Here is a 12,172-nt window from a genome sequence, read left to right on the forward strand (position 1 = left end):
CTCACACAGTCACTGGAACCTAAGAAGAATTGCTGTGCAGTGTGTCTACACAAATGTTTATACAAATAAATGAAACATTTTTATATTGGAAGGCACTCTGAAATGCCTTTGAAGAATACCTAGCAAAAGTATTGAGTCCTTCAGAGCTATGCTCCAATTCTTTGATTTACTAATGACACTTGTTTTAATGAAGCAGTTCAATTATGTTTTATCTAAGTTAGTAATATAAGTTATATCTAAGTTAGTTATTTTCTTTCTACTGTATGTGCTTTAATGAGTGCGTTCTAGAGCTTTACTTAATAATTCAAATTGTCTTTTGTTTTTGATGTTCTGTAGTGCTCTATATTTTTAGGGAGGCATCCCTGCACTGGAGGTGCTCAGGAAGGTGATTTGAGTGGAATGAGTGTTTTTTGATAGAGTATAGATATTAGTTAAGGAAACATGTTGAGGTGACTATGCTGCTGCAGCTGCATATAGCCAACTGTCTCTAGATGACTTGAGTGATCGGAGGGTTTATTTGGGGAAAGGTAAGTTTTCTTGAGGAGGGGAACAATCACACTTTTAGGGTGGCTCCAAACGCAGTCACTGGGAGAGAGGGGTTGACAAGAGCGATGTATGGTGCAAGGGCATGTCACTAGAATTATGTTTTGAGTGGGCGCTTGGTTGAGAAACTTGGCACAGCACTTGACTATCTTAAAAGTGTTTTGCTTTTGTTAGCCTTCTCTGTAGTTTTTGGATTCCAGTCTGATTTCAGTTAGTTGATATTCTGTTTGTGAACTCTGTGGGCTCCTCTGAGTGCTCTGTGGTCAGGTGTAGTTTGGGAATTGCATCATGTCATTTGAAGTCTGTGGAAGTCTTTTGATGCTGTTTGCGCTTAGTGTTCCAATGTGCTTACAGCTTATGTTAGGGATGTTTTGTGCTACAAGGAGTATGTATGTCTGCAAATGCTCTGTCAGCGGAGACCAGGGAGTCGGGGACTGTGTCCATGTCTGTAGATGTGCTAGGTGGGGGGCAACGATGAGTTTCTGCTGGAGTGCATCAATAGAAAAATGCTTGAAAGAACATTTTGTGATTTTGTTTGTCCTTTTGAAGTGTGGTGCAAGATTTGTGGATTGTTATGATTGCGATGTCTAGTGTGCTGCCTTAGGAGCATGTTGATAGTGTTACACTACTGAGAGTGGTTCCATTATAAAAATGTGTACAGATGTTTGCAAAGTTCAACAATATGAAGCCACCTATAATGCCCCAAGAACGCCCTCTCATCAGAAGCAAGTATTTTATGAAGCGTGAAAGCAAGTTTGATTCTCTGCTTTCAAATAAAATGTTCACAAAAAATGCAACTAGGAAAAAAACGTTTTTCTAAACTAATGTGAGATTTTAGGTATCTTTGTTTTGAAGCATCATTTAGTAAAATTTGTTGATGTATGCTAAAATATTCATAATGGAAAATCATTGTAATCATTTTTAACAAGATTATGGGAAACATCAAAATAAACAGGCATTAGCAAAATCAAAAGGCCCGACATTTGTGATTAGCCTTTTGGTTTTGTAAATGTGTGCCATGTTTTGACATGGTGTGAAACTTTATTGTTGTGGGAGCTGCTGGGCCCACACCATTATAACAAACATTGGAAAAAAGAAAAACAAAATTTTGGTCTCTAAAAACACATATTGCTGAGTAGTCGCTGGCACTGAACACAAATACGTTGTGTTCAGATATGCTTCTTGTGAGATAGATAGATAGATAGATAGATAGATAGATAGATAGATAGATAGATAGATAGATAGATAGATCTGTAATAAAAACAAAAGGTCTTGGTAAATATCAGACCTAATTGGGGGCACAATTCTTAAAGAAAGTTACAAAAGTGCATCCATGGGATATTTTCGTGCATTAGTGCAGCTTTATGGCTTTCATGAATTCACAAGAATTTACAGAAGTAGGCCAAGAAATTGTATTCCTAGAAAATATTTGTAAACTGCATTTTATCACAAGCAAATATGCATGCATAGATTTGCTCATGCGAATATATGTTGAGCCTTTAAAGTTCACTTTCCTCCAGCCACTTTTTTTTCTCAACTATGGAAGAAGTTCTACCTCTGCCCTTGTCTGGTGTAAATTCCCAACCTTTCTCAGTATGGAAAAAGATCAGAGAAGAGCTGGTGAAAACCCCTAAAAAATGGAAGTTATTGGGTTTGTAATGATTCAAAAGGGCATTCCATATGTGGAACTATTGCTCACCGTTACTTTCAGCCCCAGTATGTGATCTGTGAAAAGGTGGCAAAAGAAGGAAATTGCTAGCATTCAAACCATACTATAGCCCCGGCATAATCAGAATCTATGATCAGAGCTTATATAATGTAATTGCTGCCATAAGTTGTCGCCGCACTAATTATGCACCAAAGGGACTAGTGGATTTTTTTTTTTACATGACAAGTAGATTTATGATGCAGCCTGTCCTATGGACAAGTACATATTTTGTTAAATTCCACACCCCTGCACCTAGTTGGTAGAGAAGGTGAAAAAATATAGGTTGTTAATGAGTGAAGAGTACATGAGTGGATCGGCACTCGATGGATGAGCAGCATGGTGATGAGAGTATTGTCTTTAGGGTGAATGTGTTTGATGTTGATGTCAATGTGCTTTATGGGCATGTGGCTAGTGTGTGATTGTGTAGTTATTTGACATAGGTTCATTAAGGGTTAGAAGTGAGTTGGGGTGAATCAGTTATTTAGCTGAATTTTGAAAAAAGGGGAGCAATATCGACTGGGTCTATATAGGCTCAGAGTGATTACCATGATTGAAAGAGGATGGTTAGTGGAAGAGGGTGAGTATGTTGATGCCTTGTCCTGCAGATGAAGATATATACATTGGAGGTGTAATTTGTAGAGCAGGTGTTTGTGTGTAGGTCAGCACAAGGGTTGCAACTCAAACAAGGAGTTGCTGTAGAGCATTAATCTCTGCTCTTTCTGCCTAATTTCTACTTCAGATGCCGCAGTTGGTTGTCATTCAAGTAGTCATTAGGAAGGGGCAGTGGTATGCGATAGAGGTCATCAGGGCACAAAGAGCACGTGGAAATGAAAGCTTCCAGGCGAGACCTCGTACTGCAGTCCAGCGACAAGTTTGGTATGCAGAGTAGGTGCATTTCACCCCTCTCACTCAACTCCCGATCTGCAGAAAGCATTTTGGGACAATAAACTTTGCCAGACGCCCCACAAATAAAGAGGCAATACTTCTTCACTAGTTCTGGATCTTTTTGGAAAAAGGTACTTTTTATAGTTTTGGAATACTGGGCCACTGGTTTGTGGACAAGCCACTCAATAGCATAGAAAGGCATCCAGCAAGCAAGGTGCTGCAAGTGCAGTCAAGCAGAAGCTTCGGTCTAGAAAAACTTGTGGTAACCTCCAAAAAGGATGAGAGGAGGCTCCTGCCCTATCATGATTTTATAAATAAGAATCAAAAATGGGGGAGATAGAAGTATGGAAATATCTCCATTCAGCTTCTAGTGGTAAACAGAAGATCAAAAATCACAGGGCAGTGGAGTCCCACAAAAACTTTTTCTTTTAAACAGGAAGTCTCTTATGGTTTTTAAGAGACCCTCCCTCGCTGGAATTTACAGGTGGCAATGCTTCATCATCGGGTCAGCCCTCAAGAACCTAGTGTGACAGATTGGACTTAAGCCCCTCACAGCAGGAGCACTTCTTAATGAAATTGTCAGCGGGATCTGTGAAGTGTATGTTAAAACTACTTCAGGTATCCCAATCTGATTTGATTATGTTTCTGGGAATCAGGGTAAGGTTAAAATATGAAGGGATGTAGCTAGGGGTGGCAATGGTCCCAGACATGATCTAGGTAATCGTGGTCTACATGTTTCAGCCATATGCCGTTAACCGGGTATTGTGGCTTTCTTCAGTACCTCTCCATGACAGATCCCCATGTGTTTAGGTATTTAGACACTATCCTATACTAGATATAACAGTGATCCCTCCTTCTCCTTGTGAAGAGTAAGTGAAAAATAAAGAGTGATATAAATCTGTTAACGCATGCAAATTGCTGACTTAAACTGTTCCTGGATACATTGGCCTGGTATCTCCAGACAGGGTCTACTGAGGCTCCATAGGGCAAATTGGAAGCGAGCGGACCATGTAGTTATGCATTCGTTAAGAGTGCTGGCCTGGCCGGTATACCTTCTTCAACACTTTACAGATCCTGTGGACAGTGTAATTTAAGAGTACACCCGCCGTCAGGATGTTGAGCCCCCTCACTCACACTATGTGCCTAATTGACGTCCCAATGATGAAGCATGCCACCAGTGAATTCTGGTGAGTGAGGGTCTCTTGAAAACCCTTACGGGACTCCCTGTTTAAAAAAAAAAGTGTTTGTTTTTTTGGGACTCCACTTCCCTTTGGTTTTCGATTTCCTATCACAAGTTTGTCTGAGTTGGATTCACTCTGTTGTGATTTTGCTGAAGTCCCAACATTTTAATAGCCTCTTAATCCAAGAGAAAGTTTTGGTTCTCTTTCTCTGTTGTTGCTTTGCTTCTTAAGTCTGGCTTAGAGACAGCTTGAGCTGACTCGCATGTCACACCATGTAATCAAACAGATACTAATTAAATAATGCATACATATGTACATACTTGGAGGGACTTTTGTTCAATTTTCTTCATCCGTTGGTCTTTTCAACTTTCATTCACATTTTGCTTCCATGCACCAAAGCATTCTGCATCGAGCAGTGGCTCAGCCCACTTAAGTCATTGTTTCTCTTGCCCTGTGAGTTTTGGCATTTATCTGATCTCATGTGACATGCACCTAAGAAACAGAAACTTTAGTGCCAGGACAGGTGGGCCAATATTATGTTTTGCCAGCGCTTTTTCGTTTCCATTATAAATCTTTTTTATTTTTTTTGTCTACTTTGCATGTTTAAACTATATCTTCAGCTTACAAGAATCAAAGACAGTAATAACTGAGCAGGCCTCCTGCTCTCTCCACTGCCACCACTACCCTCGATCTCCTCCTACCCTAGGAGCCTGCCAGGAGCCAAAAGACCATTAGCCAGCAGATCTCCAGTAGCAGGTCCCTGTACCTGCTACCAGCAGACCTCCAGCAGCCTTCCTGATTACAGGCCCCTCGCCATTCATCCTGCACCCTCCTCTTCCTGCCTCCCACTCTGCCCTTTTCCCTCTCTGCCCAGCTCCCGCCTTCCCAGCTCCCCTCTCCTTTCCCTGAGGTCTATTTAATGAAGACCACAGCGTGGACGTGCGCAGTAAGTGTGCCGCCTGTGTGCTGAAAGCACCCCAAAGGCAATCCCGTCCGTGCCTGGACCACGCCCAGAGCCAGGACCCCTGGTTCTCTCACCTTCCGCCGTTACGCCACAGACCAGCTCCTGGTCCTCAACACCGGATGCCAAGACTCCCACTGCTGCACGTCCTCCCCAAGCTCCACCGAAGGACCTTTCGCCTGTCACCACTGCTGCTTCTCCTGCCTCACAGAGCCGCCTACCTGCACAGGACCCAACACCACTACCTCCCAGAAGACCACCGCCAACCCAGAACCGCTACACTGCATCCTGCTTAATGCCTGCCCCCTCAGCAAACACGCCACGGAAATCTGGGAGACAATCACCACTCTCATCCCAGATGTCGTCTTCATCACCGACACTCCCAACGGATACAAGATGATTCACCGGGGCTGACCCCAACAAGCTCAGCAGAGGAATTGCCATAATATTCAAGGAAACCATCCATTACTCCTCTATGAACAACGACCCAACATCTGTTATGGAGCACCTTAACCTCCTACTACACATAGACGTCAAGACCACCATAAGAGGTACTCTCGCATACATACTACAAGGACCCAGGCTAGCATTTTGCGACACCATCAGCAACATCATCGTCCCCCTTGCCATCGACCCCCTCCACTGCATGCTGCTAGGTGACCTCAGCTTCCACATCGAGGACCCCAAGGACGCCAACTCCACATCTCTGCTGGAGAACTTCAACATCAGACTCACACAACTAGTCTCCAAACCACCCACAGAGCCGGACACACCCTCGACACCATCTTCTCCTCCAGCGACAGAATAAAATTCACCCACACCACAGAACTCTCCTGGACCGACCACACAATCGTCCATTTTACCTTCTTAGATCCGGCACACCATCACCAAGTACTAAAGGGCCACCCACCGCTGCTGGGGAAAAGTAACTGAGAGCCAGCAGACTCAGCACCACACCACCCGACAAGTCAGCCAACCTCGACCTGGCCGCTCACAGCTTCTCCGCCTGGATCAGCAAATGCACTGACAAAGTCACCCCTCTGAAGCCGGTAAGAGCCAACAGAACATCAAGACAAGCCAGCTGGCACACCTCGCAGCTCAGAACCACAAGGCATAAATGTCTTCTACTTGAGAAGTGATGGTGAATTTTTAAGGACCCTTCCGACAGCCGCACACAACAGCACTCAACGACTACCACCACCACATCAAGGAGGCCAAAAGAGCAGCCATCAGGACTGCATCGACGCCTCAGCCAACCACACCAAGGAACTTTTCAAAATCATCAAAGAATTCTCCAACCCGACTGCCACAGAAAACACATAGTATATCCCCCCAAACAACTCTGTGACTCACTATCTGACTACTTCACAGCAAGATTGCCAACATCTACAACAACTTTAACCCTCAACTACCTTGCTCAGCCTCGACAACCTCATCCAACCAGCAAACCCCAGCCCAGCCATAACCTCTCAATGTCCAGACCACCGCAGCCATCATGTCCTCTATCCACTCGGGGGCACCCACCGACCCCTGCCCGTATCATCTCTTCAACCTCTGATCCAACATAATCAGTACTGAACTCACCAAACTCCTCAATGCTTCCATCTCCATAGCATTCTTCCCAGACAGATGCAAACATGCAGACATCAGACACCTCCAAAAGAAGCCCTCAGCCGACCCCAGCTACCTCAAGAACTGCCGTCCGATCTCCCTGCTCTCATACCCAGCTAAAGTACTTGAGAAGGCCATCAACTGACAGCTCACTGACCACCTAGAACGAAACCACCTACTCGACACATCACAATCTGGTTTCTGGGCCAACCATAGCACTGAGAACGCTCTCATCGCCGCAACAGATGACATCAGAACTCTCCTCAACCAAGGAGAAACTGTCTTTGATTCTTCTCGACCTGTCTGCAGCATTCAATACCGTCGCCCATCACATCCTCATCAACATGCTCCACAACATTGTGCATTCAACAACACACCCTTAAGTGGATCATCTCATTCCTCTCAGGGTGCACCCAGAGCATCCGTCTATCTCTTTTCTCCTCCGCTCCCAAGAGCATCATATGGGGCGTACCCTAAGGTTCCTGCCTCAGCCCCACTCTGTTAAACATCTCCATGACCCCCCTCGCGGACATCATCAGATCCCTCTGACTAAACATCATCTCCTACGCCGACGACACTGTGCTCGTCCTCTCACTCACCAAAGACCCCTCTAACACCAAAGCCACCTTCCACAACGCCATGACCAACGTAGCCGACTGGATAAGAGACCGCTAACTCAAATTGAACTCCAACAAAACCGAGGTACTGAAGAACACCTGCGCTTGGGACAACAACTGGTGGCCAGAAAAACTCTGCCACACTCCCACACCGACTGACCACACTGGCAACCTCTGCATAATACGAAACAGCCAACTGACCATGAAACAGCAAGTCAACGCAGTCGCCTCCTCCTGTTTCCACACCCTTCGCATGCTCCGCAAGATCTTCAGATGGAGCCCAGCAAACACCAGAAAGATCATCACACATGCCCTCGTCACCAGCCACCTTGTCTACGACAACACAATATACACTGGTATCTCCTCCCAGCTCCTCAGAAGACTAAAGACAAGACAGAACGCGACAGCAAGACTCATCCTGGACATCTCCAAGCATACCCACATCATTCCTCACCTCAGGAAGTTCGACTGGCTCCCTGTCCAGGAAAGATGCCAGTTCAAGACGCTACACACACATACAAAGCCCTCCACAAACAAGGACCTTCCTACATCAACCACTGGCTGAATTTTCATCTTCCCTCAAGACACTTTCACTCCACCTCACTCGCCCTCGGTGCACATGTCCCCCGCATCCATTGCACCCGCAGCGCAGGCAGCACTTGCTCCTAAATCATCATCAAAGCCTCCACCTCTGAATGGCACCCTCCCTGGCTGACTTCAGAAAGCAACTCAAAACCTGACTTTTTGACACAGATGCAGCTACCTCAGTGCCCAGATACCCCTAAGGGTGATAGTTTTGTGCTTCAAAAAAGTCTGATTGATTGATTGATACTGTCTCTTCTCACCAATAAGAAACATATCTTCATATAGTAATCATTATAACTAGAAGGGGTTACTGCGCCTGCTCTCAGTAACCTGCCTGCTTGGAGGCACCTGCACTGTTATATTAAAATTAAATGTGTTGCTTAATTTGTTTTTCAGTGTATAGTTTTTATTGAAAACATATGACTGCCATGTTTAGTTGGTGTTATGTTTTACTTTTCCTATTCTTTGTAATTTGTGTGTCATATCCTTTCAGTTAAACCATTTTGAAGATTAACTAATTAACGTTTGCACCAGCTTGCCACGGCCAGAGCTATTGACTTTGTCTGTGCTTGTTTTCTGTTGCCTGGAAAGGATGATCTTTTAATCATTTACTCGGTATTGTTTATTTTACCTCGAAAATACAATGATTTTCACATTCTTTCCACATTTTTCTCTTGTTGGATACATATTCGTCTTGACCAGATGTATCAAACGGTTTTATCCATTCTGTGTCTATGGAAAAGTGTTTTAGTACATCTGACCCACGGTGCCAGAATGTTTAGTGGACTTCTTTAGAATCCTGTATTTTTCTGAAAATATTCCATTTGCCATAATCTCATGAATGTGCAGCGTTTCCATATGGAGTGCTTCAAGTATTCCTTTACTGTTTGAGTATTTTTATTATTTTTATTGATCTTTTTGTCCGAAGATGCAACATTCTGTGCATTCCAAAGACAACCGAGTACATACATTTACACTGCCATGTTGTTGCATAAGTAGTCTGGACTAGAAGAGTTCAGTGCAAGATCAGACGTCTTACGTTATAAACATGACTCCCGACAACATGCTCTCAGTTGCTTACTTCTCTTTATGTGGTAATGTGCCATTTTCCCGCTTATTACATGCAAGTTCTTGATTCATCTAATAGTTGGCGGTGACACACTCAAGGTTTGGTGATACTCTCTCACCAGGATTTTGCAGTGTCTGGTTCCTGAAGTCTTTAGAGGTCTGGTATCTGATGAATCTGACAGTTTATGACTTATTCGCTTATGAGGCTTGAACTTCCGCAGCCCTGTCATTTCTTCTAGCAGCCTTCGCATGAGACTGCTTCACCAGGGTTCATTCTATCAAGTCTCTTTTCCAGGCCTCTTTGATTGTCCTGAGAAAGGCAGCCAGTGAATGGCTTTTCAGCGCTCTACCAACATAGTCACCAGGACTGTAAATCAGTAACATATCTTGTTTTACCTGGGCTTTGGGCTAATGCCTTGACATTTTGCATACTTAAGCGGTGTATCGAGGATCTACAGCATCCCCCAGTAACCTAACAGAAAATGGCGGCTCCCTCTAACATTGCAGTGTTTCATGATATACAAAGTTGCAGTTTAAAAGGGTGGAGAGTGAAGTTTGCAGTGGGTGGAGAGGTGTAGGTTGCGTCATTCACCTACTTTGGGTTCCGAAATCAGCATCTTTTAATCACATTTTTAGCTCATTCAGCCCCTTTAAAAATTACTCGAAGTTGTATTTTTTGGCTTATTTATAATTTACATCACTGGTGGGATCAAAACGTGTGTGAAGAGGACTGAAAACTGCCATTAAACGTTTTCTTCGTTTTTAATCTGCAGAAAGACCCTGCCGCAGTTGACAGATTATTCCATGCTCTGTAATCTGAACGTAGTTTTGGCAAGCAGACCCTCTAAGACCAGAAACAGTTATACACATGCTTCCTTTTTGCATCAGGGACAGCTTGCATGCGGCTTCTCTGGTTCTCAGTAGTTGTAACGCAGTCATGATGGCGCTATGGCAATTACAGTTTTAGCAAACGTTCCGAAATCCTAACTTCCTGCAATTAGTAATCTGGAAACTGCTTTGACGCTAGCAGAATGTACCTAAACTTCTAATTTAAACAGTCAGAAAATATATAATTCATATTTGAAATTGGTAGTTACCATTCGTTTTGTGCTTCTGCTGGTAACTGATAAAGCAAAGGCTTTCTCGTTGTTTTGCTTGTGGACGTTACCAGTTTTGAACATATGTTTTTCTTTCTTCAAAAATATCACGCCATATAAATATCCAAACGTATGTTATTTAAAGTATAATTTACCCGATTTAAAATTTCCATTAATGAGTATTTCGGTTTTCTAGGAAGGACGAGCAGGGCGTGACTTCAGCTATCTCTCTGACGACCAGCTCCGCCTATTACAGCACCTCTGCCCCCAAGGCTGAACTCCTCATCAAAATGAAGGATATGCAACAACAGCAGCTTCAAGACCAACAGCAACAACCCCAAGAGGATTCAGAGGAAGAGCTAGACCACAACCTCTCCGAAAAGAAGGTGAATGTTCCTGCCTTAGAATGTCATTATGTTGAATTATAAATGGGCAACTGAATAGCGGGGATGTGTGTGTGTGTGTTTTTTTTTTACAGAAGAGGTCTGAGTGCCATGAAATAGGCAAAGAGAGTAAAGCTACCTATATAACGTTTTCTGTTGTACATGGGTTTCAAGTCTGTCCACTGTTGTGAGCATTTTTAACATATAAATAAACAGGGACCGAAGAGATAGATTCCAGATTCAGCAATGAACATAGTTATGTCACACGGTAGAAAACAGGAGTTGTTTCTCACTGGAGCATTGTAATAGTGCACACACAACGTTCAAGTCCCACCCCCCCTACCTTTACACTCCCCGCTGCAGGCGGTCTAGAAAGAAAATACGATTTTTGTGGGTCACTCACAGCGTATCCTTTCATTCGCATAGTAACATCACAGCTTTGTTCAGTGGTCAGGACAACATAACATTACAGGATGTAACAAGAAACCACAAGATTACAGAAAATAAATATCAAATTCCACATTTAAGACACTTCACATAACATTGTCATGAGTTCTGCTCTATGCATTGTGTGAGAAGACCCCACACATGATACATCTCACAGGCTCTCTAATCGATACATCCATGAATTATTGCAAAGAACACACTTGGATGGCAGTCCTTACTAAAAATCCCCACATCCTCTCCATTCCAGGGGGGTACTATGCTAGCTGATACCCAGGGCACTGCATAGCACATTGGCCCTGCTGGGGAACCTTTCAGCAGGTGAAGCCCCCAAAAGTTTCAACCAGATATCGCAGGGTAGGGCAGGAGGGTCCAGGACAACTAGCAGGTCAGTTCTCCTCCCACCAGCCCGGTGCCCACACAAAACAACACCCTGCCAAGGAGTCAGTGCAGTCACAGAGTCCAATTCTTGGGTATCCTCCATTATTCTACTGCCAGGGACACCGCCTCTGTCAAGGGGTGGGTGGGTGGGTGACCAGTTCTGCAGCTGCTGAGACACAATGAAGGAGATGAAATAGGGCAGCTCCTGGGACATGCTGGGTTTAAATGCCCCCTGATCCCTCGCACCCCATGATGATGTGACATCCTCTACGACCAACCAACGACCGACTTCCTGGGACGAACTCCTGTCCATAGAATGACTAATGGCACCGCATCCTCAAGTTGCAGGGGCGCCTGCCTAAACTATGCATAACAGTATTTTGAAAAGCCTACTTAGAGTAGTAGTGTGTGTGTGTGTGTGTGTGAGCCATGTAAAATTGTAGATGGATAGTAGTGAGTAAGGGGGACGTTTTTCTCCAAAGGATTCCGAGTGACATCAACTAGATAAATAGAGCAAACCTCGATTTATCTATGACGTCTCTCAGAAACGTGAGGTGAAAAATTCTGTTATTCACTTTTTAACCATTTTAAATTTTTTGTTATGTATGCCCCCAATGCAGCCCCCCAAAATTTGCCTCTGCTTTCAACATCTTCAAGGGGCAGAGTAATAACGGCGGAACCATGCATAATATGAACCTCTGCCCCAAA

At 44.0% G+C, this 12,172-nt stretch overlaps 1 protein-coding gene across 7 annotated transcripts in view; it reads left to right on the forward strand.

Moving 5' to 3' along the window:
- The window catches only part of SHROOM2 (shroom family member 2), a 675,938-nt gene that overhangs the window by 619,277 nt on the left and 44,489 nt on the right, over nt 1-12,172 (forward strand). For all 7 annotated transcript variants that reach the window (XM_069205145.1, XM_069205146.1, XM_069205152.1 and 4 more), the window contains one exon: nt 10,453-10,642. In XM_069205145.1, coding sequence (XP_069061246.1) covers nt 10,453-10,642 — 190 coding nt within the window. The remainder of the gene's footprint in view (nt 1-10,452; nt 10,643-12,172) is intronic.

The sequence above is a fragment of the Pleurodeles waltl genome, chromosome 8 (assembly GCF_031143425.1).
Source record: "Pleurodeles waltl isolate 20211129_DDA chromosome 8, aPleWal1.hap1.20221129, whole genome shotgun sequence".
Lineage (NCBI taxonomy): Eukaryota > Metazoa > Chordata > Amphibia > Caudata > Salamandridae > Pleurodeles > Pleurodeles waltl.